The 24,360-nt window shown below is 43.7% G+C and overlaps 2 protein-coding genes across 7 annotated transcripts; one reads left to right on the forward strand and one right to left on the reverse strand.

The window, feature by feature from the left end:
* Positions 1 to 151: 151 nt before the first annotated feature.
* THYN1 (thymocyte nuclear protein 1) lies at positions 152 to 5,854 on the reverse strand. Of its 3 annotated transcripts, none has more exons than XM_087433954.1 (8): positions 5,793 to 5,854; positions 5,422 to 5,497; positions 3,344 to 3,522; positions 2,207 to 2,275; positions 1,754 to 1,846; positions 1,087 to 1,182; positions 686 to 836; positions 152 to 355 (listed from the first exon to the last, which is right to left on the reverse strand). In XM_087433954.1, the coding sequence occupies exons 2-8, from the start codon at positions 5,462 to 5,464 to the stop codon at positions 309 to 311; spliced, it is 678 nt and encodes a 225-aa protein (XP_087290080.1). In that variant the 5' UTR covers positions 5,465 to 5,497; positions 5,793 to 5,854; the 3' UTR covers positions 152 to 308. The 3 variants fall into 3 exon arrangements, with proteins under 3 accessions (XP_087290080.1, XP_087290079.1, XP_087290081.1); XM_087433953.1 differs by lacking the exon at positions 5,793 to 5,854 and adding an exon at positions 5,688 to 5,788; XM_087433955.1 differs by lacking the exons at positions 1,087 to 1,182; positions 5,793 to 5,854 and adding an exon at positions 5,688 to 5,788.
* A 135-nt stretch (positions 5,855 to 5,989) lies between these two features.
* Positions 5,990 to 22,578, forward strand: ACAD8 (acyl-CoA dehydrogenase family member 8). Of its 4 annotated transcripts, none has more exons than XM_087433944.1 (11): positions 5,990 to 6,155; positions 11,866 to 11,966; positions 12,411 to 12,580; positions 13,204 to 13,313; positions 13,743 to 13,819; positions 14,217 to 14,354; positions 18,216 to 18,351; positions 18,420 to 18,544; positions 18,912 to 19,064; positions 19,728 to 19,869; positions 21,743 to 22,578. In XM_087433944.1, exons 1-11 carry the CDS (start codon positions 6,047 to 6,049, stop codon positions 21,793 to 21,795), a joined length of 1,314 nt encoding a protein of 437 aa, XP_087290070.1. In that variant the 5' UTR covers positions 5,990 to 6,046; the 3' UTR covers positions 21,796 to 22,578. The 4 variants fall into 4 exon arrangements, with proteins under 4 accessions (XP_087290070.1, XP_087290072.1, XP_087290071.1 ...); XM_087433946.1 differs by having other exon boundaries at positions 19,728 to 19,830; XM_087433945.1 differs by having other exon boundaries at positions 18,447 to 18,544.
* Positions 22,579 to 24,360: the final 1,782 nt, after the last annotated feature.

Below are 24,360 nucleotides of genomic sequence, written 5' to 3' on the forward strand. Positions count from 1 at the left end.
AGTGGGTGTTAACAGACTGAGTCCTACACCCTGGTATTTGCTACAGTAAAGGCAGATGGTAGAAGCAGCCCTGCATCCTGACAAGGCACAAGAGGAGCCAGTAGAGTATTCTATTACAGCCAATGCTGTTTTAAAAGAAAAGTTTTCCAACTTTGATATTAATGTTTATTGAAAAAAGTACACAGAAACCACCTATGTACACAACCCCAGGTGCACATAATAAGCAAGCTCTTCACACCTTCTGTTGTCTTATAAAAGCTCGACTACTTTGGAGTAGTGTCTTGCTCATTCCAGCAACAGTGTCTCAGTTAACTTGGTTCTTCTTCCTCCAGGCTCAAAATAAAATCAAACTCCTCTACCAAAAAGGGGAAAAAGAAAGGGAAGAATTAGGTCTTGTGTCTCCTCTTGAACAGGGAAGTTATGCTAGGTGTTTCACATGTTACCGGTGTAGGTAGTCATCCATTCAAAAACTATTTACAGAATGTTTTACTACGTGCCAAGCATTGTTGGGTACCAGGTACATGGTGATGGGTAACTCAGAACATATTTTCTCCCTCATGGATGTTACAGGTGAGGAGACAGACTCACAGAGGCTAAATACTGTGCCTAAGCTTAATCAGCTAGTACCTGTGAATTCATGGGTCATTCTGGTGTGTGGGTAATGAAGGAAAGGAACTGCTCTTACCTTGGGTCACAGGCTGAATTGAGAGTCTCTGGCGAGTGAAGAGAGCCATATTTTTTAAGGGGCCACCAGTGGCTTTGTGAGCTTGGTGATGGGTTTTGAGCTCAGCCAGGGAAATGAAACGCTTCATCATCCGAACAAATTGTACGTCCACCTACATGACAAGAGTGTAGAGGACAGAAAGACAAGTCCAGCTAGATTCTGTCTACTGTGTGTTCTAGCTACTTGCAGGAGGTTCCTATGGGCAGGGCTGCCAGTGTCCTCTTATTATGTCCCAAGTCAGGGTAACCTCATCTGAGTAAGGGCTAGGCTCTGTACCTTGACCTAAAGACACTCCAGACCTTCTCTGTCCCTCTTTGTCCACTCTTTCTCTCTCATGAAATAGGAAAAATAGTAGTCTTTACCATGGACCATTTGGGGTTGTCTTCTTTGCTGGATGGATCATAATGGGGATTGTTTTTCTCAAACTGTGTGTGGTCTGGGTAAGCCTCCTTCACAATCTGAAACCAAAACCAAGTCTCCAGTCATTTGCCTGTACAGTCAGCTCCATGGCCAATCTTTAATCCATGTCCAGCTTTCATTTCTGACCCTGTACATTCTTACCCATACTTGCTGTAGAGCCAGTGAGGGCTCAGATATCTGGAAATAATACACAGTCTAAGGCAAGCATAGGAAATCAACCCTCTTTTGATAAAAATCTTAAACGTATGTTCTAAAATCAAATATTAAAGGTTATTATTGGTACCACTGTTTTTCCAGCTGCAGTTAATAATTATATCCTGATAACTCCTGGCTTGGAAGAGCTACCATCAGGCCTGTTTTTGAGTGAAAGACCAAGGTGTAGAAGTGGAGGGAAGTCTGTGCCAGTGAGACCTGAAATGAGGCCTGCCTTGTTATAGTCCTTGTCTCACAGGAAGGGGCCAGGGCAGTTTTTTCCATATTCCTGTGACAGCAGGGATGGGGAGGAGGGTACTGCTTTTTTGTTACCTATTTAAGCTGTGTCCATTTATATCTACATGAGTAAGTTTTCCTGCAGGGAGAGTGATTCAGACCAAAGCCTGAACAACTCACCTTCATAAGTCCTGCAATGCCTGGCTCTTTGCAGTTGCTATGGTAGAAGAAGGCTTCTTCCTCCAGCTTCATGGCTCTAAGGAAGTTCCGGGCCTGTCCCAGGGGAGAAGAAACAAGAACTATCCTCCCCACCGGCTGGAAAACGCTAGCTATTAGCAGAAATCAAGTCTGCTTTTATTAGATGAGTTTTTCTTTCTTGTAACTTCCTCCAATTCAATTCAGTTCCATTCTTGCCTTTGCCAAGATACCCCAACTCGTATCAGGATACTGGCTAGGACACCGGCTGTTTGCACACTGCAGGAAGGCAGAGTAAGGTGTTTTTGAATACATTTTCAGGTTTGGGTTCTGGGATAAAGCAACCTTGGCCAAGAGGTTTTGCTACCAAATAAGTCATGAGAAGGAGGCAGGCACTTATCCACCCTGGGTCTCGGGGTCCTGCTCTTACCCTCTTACCTGGTAGTTGCGAACACCATCCCAGCATGCTGTCTGCTTGGGCTCTGCTTTGAGATCCTCAATGCTGAACTAGGCAACAGGAAATAAAGTCATTAAACAAGCCTGGGCCAATTGGTAAGAATATATGGAAGCAGACAGTTCCTTCCCTACCCTAAGGGTGCTACTGGCTATAGTGGAAGTATATAGTTTACAGGGAAGTAGCTCCACAAAGCCACTTAGATTGGGCGAATGTAAGTAAGCCTTGTATTACCTTGTTATTCTTGCTAATTAAGAGGATTAAGTGAATGGGTAATTCAGGTGATAGTGTAACCTGCTGGTTGTCTGTATTTCACTTAATATTACATATTTCCGGGCCAGCCCAGTGGTATAGTGGTTAGGTTCACACACTCTGCTTCAGCGGCCCGGGGTTGCAGGTTCGAATCCCAGGCACGGACTGGTGCACCGCTCATCAAGCCATGCTGTGGCGGCGTCCCACATGCAAAATGGAGGAAGATGGGCACAGATGTTAGCTCAGAGCCAATCTTCCCTTAGCAAAAAAGAGGAAGATTGGCAACAGATGTTAGCACAGGGCCAATCTTCTTCACCAAAAAAAGTATTATTACATATTTCTAATAATACTTCCTCTAAGCTATATTAAAATTTACTTATATTCATTCCCTGAATATATACCAACTGTTGGCAGGGAGATACCTAGGAGCATGGCAGGTGGCAAGAGAAATGCAACCTAAGATTGAAATGTTGCCTAGATCAGAGGTTGGCAAACTACGACCTTCAGGCCAAATCTAATCCCATGCCTGATTTTGTAAATACAGTTTTATTGGATTTCAGCCATACCATTTTACATATTGTCTACGGCCACTCTCCTGCAACAACAGAGTTACAACAGCAACTGTAAGACCCGCAAGCCCCAAATGTTTACTATCTGGCCCTTTACAGAAAAAGTTTGCCGACCTCTGCCCTAGTTAGAGGATTCACAAAAGAGATCATTGATAGTAACAAATCCTGCTGATTTTATTCCTTATTACCTTTTCCCTACCTTTCAATGATTACTTGGTGATGGAACCCTGTGGTGAACAATATTCACTTCTTATTTAAAAAAACCGCTTGAAGGGATTGGAGACAGGTACATAGTCTCACCTTCACATCTACACCTTTCTCTAGTCGGCTTTCTGGCTCTGACTTCATCAGCCAGTAGCTGCTTAGATTCTTCTCACAAGTTTTAAAGGCTGAAGTCTTCTGAGGGCTGGAGTTCTTCACTTTAGCTGATGCCTCACCTGGGTTCTTAGTTTTGGTATGTTTTCCTGCTGGCCCCTCGTCTGCAATAGGAGAAGCAAAAAGAAGAGACCTGTCATACTTGCTGACAGGAAATGTTCCATTGTGGGCAAAGCATATGCTTTGCAGTCAGACCTGGATTCAAATCCTGGACTTGTCAGTTACTAGCAGTAGCAGCTTAACTGCTCAACTTCAGTTTCTTATCTATAAAAATGGGACGAGAATGCCTACCTTACAGGATATCTTCTGGATTATCCATTCAGTGGGATAAGAATACCTTACGTGGCTGTGGTTGAGGATTAAAGGTCCTAGCAGAGTACGTGACATATATTTAATGTCAATAAATGTTTTCTTTCCCTCACTCTCCTGTGTCTTTCCTGAGGCTAGTCTCTCCTGTGAGGAAACTCAGCACCTACTCCATGGACTTGTTTTGAAGATTAAATAAGATAATACAAACAAGGGGCTTAGACAATGCCTGGCATTATAATAAACGCTCAGTAAATATTAGCCATTGTTAACATCTCATACTTCTTTCCTTCTTGCTCACTGTGCTTTATGGCCTGCCTCCTTTCTGCTCCTTGAAGGTGCCAAGAGAAGTTGGAAACAGCAGCTCATTTGGGACTTTGTAGACATGGTAAAGAGTGGATTTTATCCTAAGAGAATTAGAGAAAATATGCCTGGAACACAGTAGACCCTCAATAGCTAACACTTGTTAAATTCTTACTATATGATGGACTCTAAGCTCTATGCGTGACCCTAACCCTAACTAAGTTAATCTGTATAATCTATGAGATGTTCTATTCGCCTGGGAAATGTGTCCCAGATTACATATCCAGTAAATGGTAAAATCAGGCCCTTGTCACTGTGGTCTGTCTGAATCTACACTTAATGACTATACTACACAGCCTCTGAATTAAGTCCAAGCTCCTAAATCAGTCATCATTAAATATCATTTATGGATGTCTAATACTCTGAACCTTCCTAGCCCAGTTTCTTTGTGGTCCCTTTGGAGTTAACAGGCATGCTGCAAAGGCCGTGTGTGTTAAATAACACACTATGTTGTAGTTAATCTGGAACCCTTGCCATTCTCAAAAGAAGTACTTTCTCTGCCTTTAATTGCTTTGTTCCTGCTCTTCATCCACTTAGAATGCTGTTCATCCTTGTGAATATAAAAATGCTATCTCATTTTCTTTGCCTCTGGAAAGCGTTCCCATTCTTTAAGGCTGGGCTCAAATTCCGCTTCCTACTCAATACACTCCCTGTGATTCCTCCCTGCTCTCACACCCCTAGCAATTCAGTTTCCTGGGCTCTCACTTAATGTCTGTTGGCATTTCCCCTGAAAGCAGAAACTACTATACCATTGGTTCTCCATATCCACGGATTCAACCAACCTACAGATGGAAAGACCTATGATGGTTGCATCTGTACTGAATATGTACAGACCGTTTTTCTTGTCATTATTCCCTAAATGATATGGTAAAACAACAATTTACATACCATTACATTGTATTAGGTATTATAAGTAATCTAGAGATGATTTCAGTACACGGAAGGATGTGCATATCATAGGCTATAGGCAAATACTACGCCATTTTATATAAGGGACTTGAGCACCCGGGATTTTGGTATACACAGTCGTGGAACCAAGCTCCTGCTGATACCGAGCAGAAGACTGTCTTGATCTTAGTACATGCCACCGTGTATCGTAAATGTTTTTTGTGCTTATCAAATAGCCATTGCTTGAATGAACAGACAAGAAGAGGCTCTCGCAATAAGTTTGGTGGGAAGAGTAAAAGAAGATAGAGGGCGATCAGAGATAACGTAAGGAAGACTAATCCATAAAGGAGTCTCCCCACAAGCAGGGAGCAGAAAGTGAACAGTATTCCAGACTCCAGAGAAACGTTCTTTCCGGGGCTGCCTTTCGCAGCCCGGGTGCAGCTCACCTGGCCCAGCAGCCCCAGGCAGCCTCTTCTGAGGTCTCGGCATGGTCTCCCTGCAGGGGCTGAAGAGCGGAGGATTCTGGAATCAACAGAGAGACACAAGAGGCAATTCTGTATCTGCCCGAGACCCCCGCGCAGAGCAAGACGTGGACGATGAGAGAACGCTTAGAGGGTCTCAGCCCACAGGGTCTTCAGAGAACAGAAACAACTGGGCTTGGGACCCTCAAATCCTTCCCGTTATCTCTGCCCCCATTTCCATCTCGCCTAACCTGCCCCTGAGCTCTCCTCGGTTCTTTCCTCGACCCTGCTCTCATTCATTCACCATCTTCTGTCTGCACAGGCCCCACCGCTCCGCAGACACCACCCCAACCCACCTCCTAAGGCGCCGGAAGGCCGAGCACTGCGTCCCCGCGGCGGCGTCCAGATGCGCCTGTCTCGCGCCGGGCGCGCGGGGCTCTCTGGGAGTTGTAGTCCTTGCGCAGGCCCGCTTGGCTCCAGAGCGCCGCCTCTCCCAGGGTGCAGTGCGGGGCGGGGTCTGGGAGGGAGGCGGCTTGGATGTCGCCCGGCTAGTGTGAGCGCAATCGAGGTCACGTGCTCTCCAGCCCGGGCTGGAGCAGGAGCGACCGCTATGTGGCGAAGTGGCTGTCGGCGTCTCGGAGCGCGGCTTTGCGGGCTGCGCGGTGGTCTCGGGGTCCCCGCCGAGAGCGGCCACCGGAACGTGGTGTCCTGCATCGATCGTAAGGCTCGCCGCGGGGGTGCAGGCGTTCAGGACCCGGGAGGGGCCGAAGTCTGCGCGCCGCAGCGCGCCGTCACCCCCGGCCCGCCTCCCCTTTCCCGGTCGGCTCCCTCGCCGGCGCGTTGCCCCTGGGCGGTTACCCCATGCTGTCCATCTGGCTGGCTTCCCCGCTGCCCTCACTGTGTGGTCTCATTCCGTCTGTTGCGCCCCGGGACCTCGTCTGCTACGCGGCGTGGATGGGAAGCCAGGCTTCTGAAACGTGTGCCTGAGGCCTCTCCAGTTCTTAAGCCGTGTCCCCCCTTCTGTCCACCGCACCCTTCCAGCAGAACTTGGAGTTTCTAGTGTAAAACGGTGTTTTCCTGCCTCACAGGACCCTTTGAAGATAAGTTGAGATGTGAAAATACTTTGCAGTTATATAGCTTAACTTGTTGCTGATGCTATTCGTTAATTGTTCAAATCTTCCTTAAAAGTAGTTTATATTATCAGCCTCTTGATATCACCTGTGGACTGAAACAGAGTCTAGGTGATCTTACTGAAGGAGTTTGTTCAGTAATCAGCGTGAGGAATTCGAACCCCGGGAAAACCAACAGAGCGCTCTGATGGAGCTGCTCCCAGGTGTGGGAGTTTAAGTGCAGCTTATGTCTCTTGCACAAAACAGCACATGTGGAGGGAAGAGGGAAAGAAGAAAACTCAGACCCAGATTTCAAAAAAAAAGGGATAGAGCACATCTGGGCCTGTCTCTAGTTCTACATGGAGGGTCACATAAACAAGAATTTCTAGGTTACACGTTAAACAAGTTCCGAGATGCTGACGTGATGTGTGGAGAGAGGCAAGATCCAGGGTGGTTAATTGTTCCCTCAGTTTCTAAGAAATGCAGCTGGGAAATGTGAGAGCAAGGTGCCCTTTAGCTTTTCCTGGTGTGGATCTGTCCCTCTGGCATCTTCAGTTGTGAGACGAGGGGTTGCAAGGTCATTTTGACCCAGGCTGAAGATGGCCTGCACAGCTGTTTCACAGGACAGCAGGGATTTTATTGTACTGACTTAAAGCCTATGCAGTTTGCTTGTTAGATTCACCTGTTAGACCAGGGAGGGGGGCTCCTGAAAATCTGTCCACACAACGTTTCATAAGTTTACTTCCGAATACAGTAACTAAAGGTTTTTTACATTCATACTCACAACCAAGATACATGTTGTTGTTATCGCTGCTATCAGATAGGAGTGGATACTGAGAGAGATGCAGGCATGCATGGCTTGTGTTTTTTTTAAGTCGTAACAATAGGTCATAAAGGTAGTAAGAATGTAAATACCTGGTGCTGCTAGCGATGGGTGAACAAGAGCTCCCGGTAGTACAGGATCTGCTCACATATAAATTTTATAACTTAACACCTGTAGCTGTAAAGCATTATTACTGTTGAAATTCTTGCAGAAAAAATAACTGTTATTGCAAACAGGAAACTCTACCCGAGTTTACAGACCTGACTCTTGTCAGGCACCTGGCACATGATTTAAATGTGCGTAACAGGGAGTGTGGGGAGCTAGGCTGACTAGGGAGTACCCAGCCTCTCTTTGACTTTGTCAAGTACCTAACCATTTTTTTCTTCTGAAATAATTTTTTTGTTTACTTTAAATGACACTTTATAGCAGAATAATCTATAAATAGCTTAGATTGCCACCGAGATTTAGAAAGTACACCAAAGTATAGAATACTTCTCAGTGTCCTAAAACCCCTTCAGAAGGTGCTGCCCGGTTCCAGCGCTTAGAATTTGCTCAGCAAGGTCACCCTTCCTTTATGGATACCAAAGTAGATAAGGAGTTGTTCTGGCAACAAATAAGTTAAATATGAGTATTTCCAGCAGCTAGTGGTGTAACTTCAGCCAATGAGGTGCTTTTTCACCTTTTTAAAAGAAATTATCATCTTTTTTTTGGTGAGGAAGATTAGCCCTGAGCTAACATCTGTTGCTAATCCTCTTTTTGCTGAGGAAGATTGGCCCTGGGCTAACATCCATGCCCATCTTCCTCTACTTTATATGTGGGACACCTGCCACAGCATGGCTTGATGAGCAGTGCATAGGTCCACGCCTGGGATCCGAACCCGCAAACCCTGGGCCACTGAAGTGGAGCGTGCGAACTTAACCACTATGCCACCGGGCTGGCCCCAAGAAATTATTATCTTTTAATTTGTAAAATGAAAGAAAATTCTCTTTTTAATGTCATATATATTAGAATATCAAGTTAATGGAAGTAATCAACAATATTTCTTTTGTTTCATTGCATATTTTAATGTAAAAGATAACTTTCAACTGAATTATGAGTTTTACTATATTTTATTATATATTACATATGTTTAGTGTATACACTTTCCTAGTTTTACAGATGAGGACATCTCCTCGGTGCCTAGTGCAGCCCCCTCATTTTACAGTGACATAATAAACAGAGGGTTAGAGAGGGGCCTGACTTACTGAAACTTGTGCAGGTCACAGTTTCAGAACCAGAGCACGGTCACTGGATTCCTTGTCCAGGGCTCTCCGCTGTGATTTGCTGCAGCTCCCTAAGCGTTCCTTGAACGTTCCTGGAGTTCCAGTCAAGGAACTCCGTGGCTGGAGTTCCGAGTCTCCAGTGGAACTGTGGGTATTCCAGTTGGGTTTCTACTTAGGATTCATTCTGAGTCTTATAGTATTTAGAATTTGTTTTGGCCTCCTGCTTACAGTTGAGTTGCTTTACAGTGAAGCCTTTCCTTATTTAATTTGGGCCCTTTTTCTATTTAGCTTTACTGTTTGGTGTGTGTGGGTTGGCTTTTTGAACTCTGCCAGTAACTCCAGCAAACTTCCTGAGGCCCGGGTTTGGTTTGGTTTGGTTTTTATAGTGTATATTTTCTGGGAACTTAGGTATTTTGACTTGGTCACTGTGCTTCCTTGTGTATGATTTACTTTTTAACTTGCATTTTCCACTTTTTTCCTCCAAGCCACGCTGTCCTTTTGTTAGCATTTCCTTTTCTTTTTTTTTTTTTAATTTTTTGTTTATTGCAGTAACATTTGTTTATAACATTGTAAAAATTTCAGGTGTACATCATTATACTTCTATTTTTGCATAGATTACATCATGTTCACCACCAAAATACTAATTACAACCCATCACCACACACATGTACCGAATTATCCCTTTCACCCTCCTCCCTCCCCCCTGCATTTCCTTTTCTAAAATTGACTATTTGTTATCTATCTTTAAAATATATGTAATTATGTTGTATTCCATTATACACATAATTTGCATTCGGTTATTCCCTGTTATTTACTTAGGATGCAATTCAAATCTATTTTTTAAACCTTTTGTTCCTTGAACTGTTTGTTTTAGAAAGTAGCCCTTTACTCTGTCAAATAATGCTAATTGTAAATATTTATTGAGCTCTTGTTGGGACTGAAGTTCTGTAGCATTTCTGTTTATGCAGTAAGATCTTTCTATTATTACCAGTTATGTCCTCCTCTGTGTAAATGGACCTGAATATTCACCCTTGTAATTCCAGCACTGCTCCATAGTAGACATTCAATAAATATTTGTTTCTGAATGATCTTTGACCCCTGATGTACAGGAGCATTTAGGCAAGATTGTGCAAATAAATCACCTAACTCCCAGTTGGGGAACCATGAACTGCTTATCCCTAACCGTACTTCTGAGAGTAACATCCAGTATAGGTTTCTGCTCTGGGCTTCACAAGGTAGCCTAATCTTGAATCTTCACCACTATTCATTTCTGAGTTTCCCATTTTAATGCGAGTCCTGATACAGAGAGAATGCTTTCTCCTGGCTCACACAGCCGGCTATTACTGATGCCCTGGTCTAGCCCAGAGAAACAGACTCGGACACCTGTACTTGTTCTCTGTCGGTAGGACTGTGCATTGCTATTAGGCACTGAAATAAGTTATTGTTGAGTGTGGCTCCATAATCTCCCTTTAGTGCTCTTTAGCATCACCCCATAATGACCGATTTTTAGCACTGAAGTATGAACCTTAGGTACTGGAGAGCCCCACTCTTCCTCCTTCCCCCTTACATTTTTACAGCCCCTCCGTACCTCAGGGCTTCCCTGTGCCTCCAGGTAGAGGCATACACTCCTTTACTTTTTCTTAGCACACCTGAGGCAGGTGGTCCTTTTAAAATGGCGTCATTAAGGGACAACAAAAGAGAAATAAATGTGGACAATTTAAGTCTGATTCACCACGTGCAGGTTGCTGATCCTACTGTGGTGTGCTGGCTCCCAGGATTTGTGGTCCTCTCTTTTCTAAATTCTCTGTACTGGCCCCAAAAGGTGGTTCTTTTTCACAGGAGCTTTGCCTAGGTTCTTTACTTTTAGCTTCTGGCCTGCCTCTAGCTGGAAGTCTGTATCACCTTGCAAAACATGACAAATTTTTTTTTTACTTGGCTAGCTAGTTGACTTACAGCTCTTCTTTCCAATTCAGTCCTATTTCTATGCAGTTTTTGAAAAAATATGTAAAAAACAAATAGTGTTCATGTCATTAGGGGAACTGGCTATTTAAAGAAAATTTGTAAAGTAATGATAGTGTGAATTGAATAGTCACTCTGTTTTATGTTGGTAGATGCAGCTTGCTTTCTCCTAAAGAGTATCGCCTCTAATAAAGTACTGTTATAGTCTTGTACAAGATGTTTAAGATTCTAGAGAAACTTCTCCCAATGCAGCTACACTGCCTGCCTGTTGGTATAAATCAGTCAATTCATTGTCCTTAGAGTTTAAGTATCTTAGACCTAGAAGTTGAGGGAGTTACTCAAAGTCACAGTGCTGATAGGATAGAAAATGTTCTAAGAATTCAGAGTTATTGGGTGAAAACAGTTTTAGTAAGACATTAATTGTGTTTTCACAATTAAGACTCTGTTCCATCATCAGTGTTAATCAGTGAATGTCTGAGACTTGGGAAATGCACAGCCTTATTATAGGATCTTTTCCTTATCTTGGAAAGTAAGCCAAAGTATACATATCTTCCTTTCTCAATTGATCTTGTGTTTTTTTTGTTGTTGTTTGCTGAGGAAGATTCGCTCTGAGTGAACATCTGTTGCCAATCTTCCTCTTTTTTTTTTTTGCTTGAGGAAGATTCACCCTGAGCTAACATCTGTGCAGGCTTCCTCTGTCTTGTATGTAGGTCACTGCCACAGCATGGCCACCAACAAGTGGTGTAGGTCCATGCCCAGGAACCGAACCTGGGCCACCGAAGTAGAGCATGCTGAACTTAACCACTAGGCCACTGGGCCAGCCCCCTCAATTGATCTTTTAAAATGAATATGGTGATGCTGATAGATAGCTGTAGACAGATATACATAGATAGGACAGGTTTTTCCAGGATACCAATACAAAAAAGTTAGGACATCCTAAAGGGAAAAAATGTTTACCATAATTTGAGGGTCAATGTGTGTCTATTATTCTTTTAATGTGGATTTACAAAGAGAAAGAGATAAAGAAGAGTATGGAAAGAATAAGTAAATAGGAGGTAAATGACGTCAGCAAATCCACTTGGGAGTAAAGGAGGAAGGAAAAAGGTAACGATATATCAGAGAAACTGATTAATGATGAATGATGCCATTCTCTGGGTGTTAAAGGTGTACTGTGTATGGGAAATGCTATAGTAGGTCCTGGCTTCGTGCTGCTTGCTGTTTGGGGTACTCTCCCTGACTTCTGTCCTGCAACTGAATATATGAATCTTGCCCATAGCTTCCATGGGACTAAATGAAGAGCAGAAAGAATTTCAGAAAGTGGCCTTTGACTTTGCCACCCGGGAGATGGCTCCAAATATGGCAGAGTGGGACCAGAAGGTAGGAATTTTCCTTGTGGCTAGATGTTCCAACGAATGCCTCCTGCAGTGAGCCTTATCTTCATCTCCTTATAATCCTGAGTGCTTACTCTCCACTTAACAACTCCTACTGCAAACGAGATTACTGATGATGACGCAGTTCCTTTCCTAGAGTCTATCCTCCTCCTCTTGTAGATACCATTTTTTTTTAATTGCACAAAGATTTGGACACTCTTAAAACCAAGGTAGTTCTAGTGATAATAAAAAGAAACTTTAATGCCAGAAAAACCAGTCCCTATAGAATGCATTTTAGCTGATACTACTGGATAGATGACAAATAGGCATTTTAAGTTAAGAAAATTCCTAATTCTCCCAAATGCAAACATCTTAATCCCTCATTGTGCCCTCTAAAGAAAAGTTCATCTGTGACTCACTTACTGGTAACCCTGCTCCCTTTTGTACATAGGAGCTGTTCCCAGTGGACATGATGCGGAAGGCAGCCCAGCTAGGCTTTGGGGGCGTCTACATACGAACAGACATAGGTGGGTCTGGACTGTCACGGCTCGATGCCTCTGTCATCTTTGAAGCCTTGGCTACTGGCTGCACCAGCACCACAGCCTATATAAGCATTCACAAGTGAGTGTCCAAGTCTGAAAACACAAGTAAGTGCTCACATGGGTTGACTGGGAAATTTCAGATAAATAGGGAAAAGGTTTACCTTTTCGGGTTGATTGCCCTTGAAGATCTAGACTGTTAAAAGCTCACACTGGGTCTGCTGCTGCTCGTCGGACTTGAATCCGTCATCTTGTACATTGCTTAGAGAATCAGGTCCACCAGCCTTCTCCCAAATCCTAGACTGAGCTGGTACGAAACAGACTTCTCCAGTAGAGTGGTCAGGGCCCTGTTCCCCTTTTCCTCAACCCAAAGATGAAACTGCCAAGAGTTTGGGAATGTACATGTAATTTTTTGATTTTTAGGGAGCTCAGTTAATCTAACTAGAAATAACATGAACACCCAAGTGAGAAATATCTCGGCCCTTGTTATCTCTGGATAGTACATGTTCCAGGGATATGTTTTAATCCAGGCCTTTCCTTTAAAGTTGAATCTTCTCACGTCTGACTTTTCCCCTCCTGCTCTCTCTTCTGCTTCACTCTACTTTGCTGCCTTTGTTCTCTTTCCCCATCCCGTCCCCCTCAAATTTCTTTTTCTTTTCCATCTTTATCTCTGTCATTGTCTTTTCTTCTTGGTGTACCTGTCAGCATGTGTGCCTGGATGATTGATACCTTTGGAAACGAAGAACAGAGGCACAAATTTTGCCCACCACTCTGTACCATGGAGAAGTTTGCTTCCTACTGCCTCACTGAGCCAGGTGGGTTTGCCATACTGCAGGCGAGATGTAGCAAGAGATGTTAGTCAAGTGAAATCATTGAGTACTCCTTCTTAGCCCATTGGCACATATAACCATGTTTACCAAGAAGTTTGGTCACAGAGTAGCAGATTCCCACGACCTGATGTCACAAGACTAAGAGGCTTCCAGAGGCAGAGTCCAGGCTGCAGATCGGACTTCCTTGTAGGAGGCTTCCCACAAGCTAGTGTGATAAGAAATGGAAAATGGTGGCATCGCTGTATGCAGTTTTCACCAAGTACAGAGAGTTCCTTTGACTGTCTGGATTTTGAAGTATCAAACTCTGAGCTGTTTGTTATAAGGGACGGTTTACTAGGAGAAGGCACCTGGGGCTCCCTGAACTTCACTGACTTTCTCCCTCACTCTCCACGTCCTCTCTGACCCCTGCCTTAGGAAGTGGGAGTGATGCTGCCTCCCTTTTGACCTCAGCTAAACGACAAGGAGATCATTACATCCTCAATGGCTCCAAGGTACAGCATGTTCTCCTCCCAGAACAACTTAGAGATTGTTCCCAGTCCTGTGGACGTCACCTGGATCCTTGTCGTCTGCGAGTTAATGTCCCATCAGATTTGTGCATGTTGGGAAGGGAACCTCTGACCCACTTCCCTTTGTTCACCTTCACTGTTTCTCTCTCTTCTCGTCTGATTCCAGATCAATTCGTTCACTTTTGTCTATCCTTTTCACAGTCTCATGAGCTAGATCCCTGGTTCCCCAGTCAGTGCAGGTTCTTTTTACCCCTCGTTAGTTTCTCTGTCCCATTAGACCTCTGAGTGTCCTATTGTTGGGAGGACCCAGTTGTCTTGCCAAATGTTAGGCGTGGAGACTCATATGCTCCCTGATCCCTGTGCACCCCTCTCAACCCCACAGGCCTTCATCAGTGGTGCTGGTGAGTCAGACATCTATGTAGTCATGTGCCGAACAGGAAAGCCAGGCCCCAAAGGCATCTCGTGCATAGTTGTTGAGAAGGGGACCCCTGGCCTCAGCTTTGGCAAGAAGGAAAAAAAGGTGAGTGGCTGTTGGCTGGGAAGCAGTTCTGGCCATCTGCCAGACCAGCCTCTGCTCTATTTCAGGAAAGAGGTTCGTATGCTTGCTAGCTTACTGTAGAGGCAGTTTCTCTATTAGGATTTTGACAGGAACGTATAGAATAGAATAGGCCATTGTTAAAGAAACACTAGGCCAGTGGCAAAAGTGGCAGAGTTTGCCAGTAAGTTCCATGAGCTCCCTGTTGTTTGAGTGTGAGAGATTTCTCTGTCATCTTTTCTGCCTTCACTTTTCGCCCGTATTTCTTATCTGGCTTCTTGTATTGGTGCACTCTGTTATCCCAGGAAGAATAGAAGATCTGGTGTTGACTAGAAGTCTCAGGAATGAAAAGTATATGGGCCACTTTTCTTCTTTAAATAAAAATAAAGTAAAACTTGTTGGAGATGATTGTGGGTTTTTCAGTAAAGTAAGAGGGAGAGTGTTTCCAGAGGTGCCTTGAGAAGACATGTCTAGGATTAAGAAATGCCATAGCCAGGCCATGGACAGTAGAACTGTGCTTACGTGACTACAGCTAGTGATGAGGGTCAGACACGTGCAGATTTGTGAGGCCACATGGCTGGGACAAGCATCTACCTTCATATGGACTGTTACATTCAGATCTTCTGGGGAGAAGTCGGGTAACAAAATGACCCCTAAATATGCTTCTCCTCTCATAGCTCCTAGGGTTTCCATATTTCCCTTCATGACGCTTCCTAATCCTTTATAACTGCCAAGGAGTTATGAGTTTTAGTGCCCTTCTCTTTTAGAGCATAGCAGGTGTATACTAGATAACTACTGTGTGCAAAGCCTATGCTAGCTCCTTGGGTGGGATACAAAAGTTCCTCCTAGCCTTGTTTGAGATTAAAAGACATATGCTGTCTTATCTGTGTAATATATATAAGCTATGTATGTGATATATAAGATGTGTAGCTATAGGATTTCTTATCCTAGGAATGTCTGTTTTGAGTTATAAGACACAGACTGACTTATGTAGTCTGACACATAATTTTACAGGATCCAGTTATACTGATTCAGGTATTTGTGCTTATAAAGATAGTGATGATTGTTTCAACACACGTAATATCCGCCTTAATATTTGTGGTATCTGTTGACAGAATACCAAAGCTATCAAGTTTAGTGCTTGGGGAAAAATTGCAAATAAGTTCCGTAAACAAAAAAGTGTATCTTTTTTTCACTTCATTTTCTGTTTCTCTTCTTTTGCTTTTAAGCATATATATTTCCTTTCATTTCTTTTTTTGTTTATTTGTTTTCTTTTTTATTATTCTGCTTTATATATTTCTTAATGTAAGGGAAATTTGGAAAGACAGCTCTTTATTCATTCCACAGCTAGCAAGTGCCCACTGTGTGGAGGCACTTTTCTGAGGAGTAGGGGTAGAGCGGTGAACAGGACAGACATGCTCTGCCCTTGTGAAAGTGACATTTTAGTAAGCAGGAACAGACAACAGACATATGTGTAAACAAGGTACTTTCCATTATTGCTCAGTGCTGGGAAGGAAATAAAGCAGGGTGATGGGACACTGACTGAGGAGAGCTTGTTTAGACAGGGATGGACCTCTGAGGTCATGACATATGAGATGAGATCTGAAGTATTGGAAGGAGCCAACTGTGAGAAGCATTCTGTGCAGAGATAACAGTAGATACAAGGGCCTGAGATGGGAGTAAGATTAGCCTATTTGAGGAACCAAAAAAAGTTGAGTATGGCCCAAGGTTGGTGAGCAAAGAAGGGAATGGTGTGAGATGAAGGTAGGGAGAGGTAGGCAGGGCCTTGTAGGCCGGGGTGAGGAGTCACCAACTGACCCCTATGGTTGATATGGCTGTTCTGATAACATGAGCAGCTGGCCTTTCTCTCTCCCTGCTCCATGGTGATTTATCCAACAAGCATGTGCTTTGACTTGGCATATTTAACACATTATATAGCTGAGAGCTTGAAAACACCAGTTGTGCATTGACTTTATGGGAGAGTAATGAGTGTTTTCTTCAGCTTGGATTTAATTGTTAAAAGATTTTGTATGAAAGAATGAGTTTTTTCAAGGGAAGGGTAAAAGTGATGACTCTTGGAAGAGAATGTGAAGGTATTATGTGGAACAGAAGATAAGACTGATAGAAGGTCCAGGGGTGCAGGGCCTTCAGAAAGGGAGAGGGGTCACCTGTTCTCACTGGCTGCGGCTCCCCAGGGGCTCTGATAGGATTAGGAAAGGAATTCTCTGCGTAGGGGAAGAAGGTATATGTTTTCACAGTAAGGAGTTAGAAGGTAAGAGGTAGCAGCTATTTGTATTTGGTTTTTTATAATTAGATATTGTTAAGGTCAGAACTTTGTGGTCCATTCTTGGTTTCAGGTGTTTATGTTCTTGTTGGGGAGACAAGGTCACAGGTAACCACCATACAGGCCAGTATCTCTCGGAAGGTTTCAGACTTGTGGTAGAGAGTATGGGAACTTAGAAGAGAACAAGACCAGAGTTGGCTCAAGTGACCAGGAAGGCCTTAGGAGGTTTCATTTAAGCTAGAATTTGATGGAGGTTGGGGATAGGAGTATTCCCACGGGAGGGAGCAGAATAAGCAAAAGTATGGGTTTAACAAACCCAGCTGCAGTGTGCAGACCAGTTTCACTGGAGTTGAGAATACTTATAGGTGACTGATACAAGAGAAGGCTGGGAATGAAGGATTGGGCCAAATTTTAGAAGACCTTGAATAAAAGGCTAAGGAATAAAATTTATCTTACCAACAAAAGGGAGCTATTTAATGTTCTTATATAAGGAACTGATGGTGATGTGAAGGCGTAGTGTCTTCAGAGCTATAAGGGAACTGGGAGATTTTATATAGTCTTGTGGTTTTCAAAATCTGCCTCACCAAGCCTTAAAGTTCTTTGAAGCCTTGGCGTACCTGGAAGAAGAGATGAAGGGGATCAAGTAGTGAGGGCCTTAATCTATTTATACATGAAACATCTGAATAAGATTTTATTTGAAGAAAGTGGCTCTGCTGGCTTTCTAGTCCAACTCCCTTATATAAGGGAAAACTGAGCCCACAAAGAAGCCACGTGATTTGTCCAAAGATGCAGAATACAGCTAGTTAGTTGCGTGACACCGACTACATCTTAGGCATTCAGAATTTTCTCTGGGCTTCTGACTGACATATTCAAGGATGTCCTGCTAAATCAGCTCTCTGGGAAAAACAAAACCCAAAAACTCGCATAGGTAGAGTTTGGCAATTTCTGTAGGATAAATACTCCCACTGTGGCTGATTTCAAACCACTTAAGAAAAGATGTGCATAATTGGCTCTTGTGAGCTGGTACCAGCACATCACTGGATCTCTCTGCACCTAAATGCTTGACTTGATGTTGCCAGCACAATGAATGTTATTCATGAATGATAACGTCTTAGAGAACACTAAGCTTCTAAAAGGAGAAGAGTGGTTATTGTTAATAATAATCTTTATGTTGTCTTTATATATAAGGACAAATAATCCAAATAATCCTTATGTTGTCTATGTTTTTTAAAAAGAATATACTCATAGAGGCACTAAAAATGAGGATAGTCCTGCCCCAATTCTAAAAGAAATTGTGAGGAATGTTTGTGGATAGGTTAGTCTGGTAGAGTAGACATTAACAAGTAGATGCTTTTAATATATTGAAAAATGTTTGGCTGAGAAAAAATTTGTGGGAGTTGATAGGTATTTAAGTCTGAACTTTTAATTTAAGCTCATTTTAAGTTCTCAAGGCTCTAAGTCCCAGGATAATGGAAGCTGTACTTCATAGGCTTTTGTCAACAGAGAACGCTGACCTGAGTGGTCAGTTGTCAGGCAGCCGTATAGTCCCTGATTTTTGCCAGGTGGGGTGGAACTCACAGCCAACCCGAGCCGTGATCTTTGAAGACTGTGCTGTCCCCGTGGCCAACAGAATTGGGGACGAGGGGCAGGGCTTCCTCATTGCTGTGAAAGGACTGAACGGAGGGAGGATCAATGTTGGTGAGAACACAGAAGGATGGGTAGGGAGGTAGCGGGCTGGGGTAGGCAGCACTGTCCTTCTGGCTCAGATGAGTGTTGGCACTCTCCCTCTCCAGCGTCCTGCTCTCTAGGGGCTGCTCATGCTTCAGTCCTCCTCACCCGAGACCACCTCAACATTCGGAAGCAGTTTGGAGAACCTCTGGCCAGTAAACAGGTAACTGCCCTGGTGTCTCTGCATTTGCTTTCCACTCTGCACGAGACCTGCTCTGTGGCCCACATTCTCTAGGAGAAGGAGGCCATGATGTGCCATGTGAACTTCTGCCTCCATCCCAGCCAGGGCTTGTGCTCTAGTTCTATCAATAATCTTTTTAAGGAGGTAATAATATGGAAGTGCAGGGCAAGTGATGTGGGCTTGGAACTTAATAAGGCAGTACATTTTCTCTGTAGGAGAGGCAGGAGCCTTTGAAGCTTGGGGTCACTTAGAAAAGGAGCCTCATTAGAGCTGTCTTGTAGAGGCCCAGGTCAGGTGCTGCTCTAAGCCCGTCTGTCTTGTCTGGCTCTCTTCTCCCCTGTTGCGACAGTACCTGCAATTCAAGCTGGCTGATATGGCAACAAGGCTGGTGGCCTCCCGCCTGATGATCCGCAGTGCAGCAGTGGCTCTGCAGGAGGAGAGGGAAGATGCAGTGGCCCTGTGCTCCATGGCCAAGCTCTTTGCTACGGACGAATGCTTTGCTGTAAGTGATGATGCCCTCTGGTTCTCCTGGGTGGACAGGGAGCAGCTGCCAGGTCCAGGGATGTTGACAGCCCTAAGTCAACTCCTTGGGTGCTGCAGGTACTGCCTTGGGGCTTAAGGACATAATGTAACTGCTGAGACGCCTGCACGGGAGCCGTCGGCAGTGGCCCTTTCCCCACCCCCTGCTGTGCATGCTTCATCTCTCACTGTTGTTTGGCTGTGCTCTAGATGAGACGCTGCCTTTGAAAGAAGGTTCAGAGCAGCCCAGTGCTGCTTGCTCAAATGTAGCACTCTGCGGTGTTTCAAATGTCAGAGGGAAAGCCATTTCCACATGGAGACTGCATTGCCACCAGATGGCACCTTAGCTTCATATAATCCCAACAAGGCTAGGCAGCTTCTCCCCTACAGATAATAGCAAGAAAGACAGAGGTCTCTGAGTTGCCTGTCTGGTGGGAACTGACAGGGTCAGGAGGTGAACCTCCCTTGTTGTCTCTGACCGCACAGACTATGGAGCCCTCTTTGGGCTTGGCTGGTTATCTGTAGGTTATTCTTCCTTGCATTAGTTTACAGCAGGCTGCCACTTCGGGGGCTGGAGTGGAAAGAGAAGCCACTTGTTGCACAGTCTTCCTGAAATCGAGGATGTCTAATCCCTGTCTCCCTGCAGATCTGCAACCAGGCTTTACAGATGCATGGAGGCTACGGCTACTTAAAGGACTATGCTGTTCAGCAGTATGTGCGGGACTCCAGGGTCCATCAAATCCTAGAAGGTAGAAGTTGCCAGAGGTTATTCTCTTCCTTTCAGAACGGTACAGGATCACCACTTTCCCCAGCCTGTCTCTGTGCTGACTGGTTCTCAGGGTTCAACCAGGCCCTGTCTGTCTTTCTGCTTCCTCCTTCCTCCTGAGCCTGCTCTGGAAGTGCCTCTTGGTGCCATACAAAGAGCACTAGCCTGGGAGTCAGGAGGCTGTGCTTTGTCACCGTGCGTAGGTCACAGAATCACTGTTTCTGCTCTTTTTCTTTGTAAATTTTAGAGAAGGCTCAAACTGAGATAATATATGAGAAAACGTTTTGAAAGCTACAAACCCTTCTTTGCTCTTTTAAAGTACTTGGTCCTCAGGGATCCCAGAACTTGTGTACAGTAATTTACAGGGCAAGTGTGATCCCGTTTGATCACCAGCAGCCACTGTAAATTGATTATCAACCAGACAGTCTAAAAGATATCTCTATCAGTATTGCTAATGGATTTTTCAGTAAAATAAATCATCAATATGTGGATATCTTCTTGGTAATCACAGACGTTCAGGCTGGGAAATGTGCAAGCTGTTGGAGTCAGGCTCAGAGCAAGGCCTTCTCCTCTCCATGCCAGTGCATAAGTCTTCAAATACACGGCTCTTGTCCCGGTCAGTGTAGGCAGCCGGAGTTGTTACACTGGAGGAAAAGCAGATGGGGCAGGGCTTGTCTAAGTGACTTTCCGTGAGGTAATGGGGGGTGCTCTCACGGGGCGTGGGAGAAACCTGGGAGCATCCTTCTCAAACCTGAGTAGTATCAGAATTACCTGAAGGACTTGTGAAAACAGATCACTGGGCCTACCCCAGTGTTTCTGACTCAGCGGGTCTCAGGTAGGCCTGAGAATTTGCATCTCTAACAAGTTTTCAATGAAGCTGCTGCTACGTGTCTGGGAACCACACTCTGAGACCCATTGCTCTGGTGTTATGTCCAGATCACAGGCTTCTAAAGGTTAGAGGCTGCTTTCTGCTGCAAACCAGCAGAAACGCCCTAAAGGGTGTTTATGAGCACCATTACTGGGCTCCAGTTAAATTCCCCAAGTCTTGTTCCTTCTATTACTCCTGCAGTTACTTCCTCACCCAGCCTTTATGAGTGCAGGAAGCTTCACCTGCATTCTCACTCTGTCTGTTAACCTTGTTAGAATAAATGGGAAAAGCCAGATACATGTATTTCAGGCCACACTGTCATCCACTTACAGAAAAATTTGGGCACTGGTCTTTATCACTTTGTTTCCTCATGGACTTTGTTATTGGATAAATCTGAAATTTTAGATTTGGCTTTATTTGAGATGTGTGATTACTCGTTCCTCACGGGCGTACATATTTCTTATTGCATAAAGGCCACTGTAAAAATGAAGCAAGCACTTGACCCCTCCTTTCAGGGAAAATGTTTTTGTTTTAAAAGAATTCAGATTTCTGATTACCAAAGAAATTGGTATATTTATTGTTGAAACTTACAAAATATAGGAAAAGTTAAAAAAAAAAAACACTCATGTTTCTATATCCAGAATTAATATTTTGGACTTCTATTATATTTAAGTTCAAAATATCTCCTTTTGGACTTTTTCTGTAGTTTTTTAGTTACTTTTTTAAATAGAAGTATAATATATATACTGTTTTATGTTTTGCCTTTTTATTTCTTTTTTACCTAATATAAGCATTTTTACCATCAGGAGAGGTTTTTTTAAAAGAGCATTTATTCCTCGCTTCCTGACATTTTTCTGTATCTTGGAGAGAAGTCTGTGATAATCCCGTCCCTTGCAGGGCTAACAGCAACAGGGGTAGTTTACATCCATGACTGCCCTGGACGAGGCATGGAGGACCCTGGTCAGAGCTTTACCGAGCTCTCAGACTTTGCTGCTACTAAACCCTTCATTCTTTCTCCCCCTTGCAGGTAGCAATGAAGTGATGAGGATGCTGATCTCTCGAAGCCTGCTTCAGGAGTAGCACCCACACTTGATGGTCTGGGATGATGTTTAATGTGCACCTCCAGTCAGTATTGAGTGGTTCCCTGTGGACTATTCAGTTACCGATGAGTCACAGATTAGATTGAAGGGCCGACCTCTTCCAGGTGACCTGTTCCCTCTGTGTGCTGCCAACAGAGTCCTCAGCAGAACTAGAGGAGATGCCCTTGTTGGGAATGTCACAAGAAGATGTGCTACCCTGTTTTCCTAATGCAGAAAGGTGACCAAAGAAGATTCACTACCAAACCAGAATCCTTTCTTGGATCCACATTGTCTTGATTTGTTACCAGCATTTTGCTGGTTCACCACATTTCTCTTCCAGGGATCTGGGCACTTGCATTGAGGGTTTTTCCTTATTATAAAGCAAAGGTGTGTGGGGAAGGAGAATTGGAGAGAAAATGTCCTCTTGTCTTTTTCTGTCCTCTGAACCTCAGCCAGAGATGCAGAAGGTTTCTGTGGGTCACAATCCTCTGGATGTAAATCATGATAAAATGAGTGTTTGGGAAACTCGTCCCCTAAGCTGTGATTTAGAGTGTGTCTGCACTTCTGGACTGCCTGAAGATCAGAAGCTGAGACTATTTGGAGCTTTGAATATTTGTTGTTATTTTCCTTTTTACAAGCATGTGATCTAGGAATGCTATTGAAAGTTTCTATAGCCCTTCCTGATAAGTACTTTTAGTGTATTTTTTTCTGAGTTTTTGTTTTCTTTTTTGAATGTTTTTAATCACTACATTGATAAATAAAATCTGCCTCTCTCTGTGCTGTCTCCAGTTCTACTAAAGTTGGTTTTTATTTTATCTTTCTAACTAAGCCTTTACCACTTTTTTTTTAAATTTTACTATATTTAATTAAACATATAACTAGATTTTGGAATAATATTCAAAGATCTCTCCTTGATTAAATTGGCTTTTAAAAAACAGGCCCCTTAAATTACTAATAGCTTTGCAAACTAAGCATTGTTTATGATTTATAAAAATAGATTTAAAGTAGTATTCAAAGATGGAGACTTTTTGGAAAACCCTGTAATAAATAATCATTACATTACTCCATCCCCTCTTCTCTGTAGAAAAATATATCCGAGATATATATATATATTTTTTCCTGTGAGGAAGATCAGCCCTGAGCTAACATCCATGCTAATGCTCCTCTTTTTGCTGAGGAAGACTGGCTCTGAGCTAACATCTATTGCCAATCCTCCTCCTTTTTTTTTCCCCAAAGCCCCAGTGGATAGTTGTATGTCTTAGTTGCACATCCTTCTAGTTGCTGTTTGTGGGGACACGGCCTCAGCATGGCCGAACAAGCGGTGCGTTGGTGCGCACCTGGGATCCGAACCTGGGCCGCCAGTAGCGGAGCGCGCGCACTTAACCGCTAAGCCACGGGGCAGGCCCCAAGATATTTTGTTAATTACAAGCCAGTATTTAGAAAGACCAAAATAGGCATCTTTAGCTACAACAAATATTTTCTTTTTTGAATGCATACTCGATGTGCTGTGCTGGGCACTGCAGAGGGACAGGGTGTGAGTGTACTGCAAAGTTTATGTTTCTGCCTTCAAAGGCCTAATTTATTGCTATCGTGCAAGGTAATGATAGGTCTTTAGATGAGAGTGATCTGGCATAAGTGATAAAGTAGGAAGAGATTCGTGGAGAAGGTAGGAATTCAAATTAGGCTTTTATGAAAATGTATAATATTTAAAGAGAACCAAGAAAGTTTCAGAGAGAAAACCAGGATCGGGAAAAGTGCAGAATTTGTGTGGGAGCTGTTTACACTTTTGTTTAATTGTGCTTTGGGGTTGGCATGGGGCAGAAAGAAAATGTAAGTTGAATCTGGATGGAGACTTATGAAAGCCAAGGTTTGGGTTTTATTTAATAAGCAATGGAGAGCCATTGAAGGTATTTAATGAAGAAGGTGATGAGATTAATCCATTCATAAGAACATTTCGGAATGCGTATGCAGGATGAATATGAGTGAGGAAAGATAGAAGGTAAGGCATGCCCAGTCAGTAGGTTCTTGGAGCAGTCGAGGCATGAGGCAATTTGAGGCTGAACTTGGAAGATCAAAGGAAAGAGTAGACGTGAGCAAACAGACCTGTGCTTACAATGTCCGCCGTGGAACATGCAAGGCCTCCCAGGAATTGGGCTGCTGTCTGGCATTCCAGTTATGAGAGGCTCCTGTTCTGACCTGAAGCGTTAAGTTGATGTCTTACTATTAGTGCCCCTCGTAAGAGAAGAGGTTGATGAGATGCTAGTTATTAAAAAGGCATTTCACACTATCACCCTCCGTTACTATTCAGCGAGTTCAGTTTCCCAGCAGCCTGGCAAGGGATTTGACCCCTGTAGCAAGAACATAGTGAACTTGAAGCTGATCTCTGTCAGTGTTCATTTGGCTGTCCCATAAATGAAACCAAAAGAAGCATAATAGACATGACTTAAGGGAAACCTCTGTTCCTGGTGCTATATTAGGTGCAGGATGTATACAGATAATCAGATACAATTTAGATGGACCTTATAGGCTGAGCAGGCTAGGAACTAGGAAATTTTGATTGCAGTAT

This window comes from Ceratotherium simum, chromosome 7, assembly GCF_057802395.1.
Source record: "Ceratotherium simum simum isolate JZ-2026a chromosome 7, ASM5780239v1, whole genome shotgun sequence".
Classification (NCBI taxonomy): Eukaryota; Metazoa; Chordata; class Mammalia; order Perissodactyla; family Rhinocerotidae; genus Ceratotherium; species Ceratotherium simum.

Excerpts from the sequence above, each read along its gene's own strand:
- THYN1 (XM_087433953.1), bottom strand. The coding sequence starts at position 5,732 with ATGAGAGCAGGGTCGAGGAAAGAACCGAGGAGAGCTCAGGGGCAG. Across the intron at positions 2,276-3,343 it reads AGAAAGGTGTAGATGTGAAG|TTCAGCATTGAGGATCTCAA; the intron begins GTGAGACTATGT and ends CCTGTTGCCTAG. Across the intron at positions 1,847-2,206 it reads ATGGTGTTCGCAACTACCAG|GCCCGGAACTTCCTTAGAGC; the intron begins GTAAGAGGGTAA and ends CCCCTGGGACAG.
- ACAD8 (XM_087433944.1), top strand. The coding sequence starts at position 6,047 with ATGTGGCGAAGTGGCTGTCGGCGTCTCGGAGCGCGGCTTTGCGGGCTG. Across the intron at positions 11,967-12,410 it reads TGGCAGAGTGGGACCAGAAG|GAGCTGTTCCCAGTGGACAT; the intron begins GTAGGAATTTTC and ends TTTTGTACATAG. Across the intron at positions 19,065-19,727 it reads CTACGGACGAATGCTTTGCT|ATCTGCAACCAGGCTTTACA; the intron begins GTAAGTGATGAT and ends GTCTCCCTGCAG.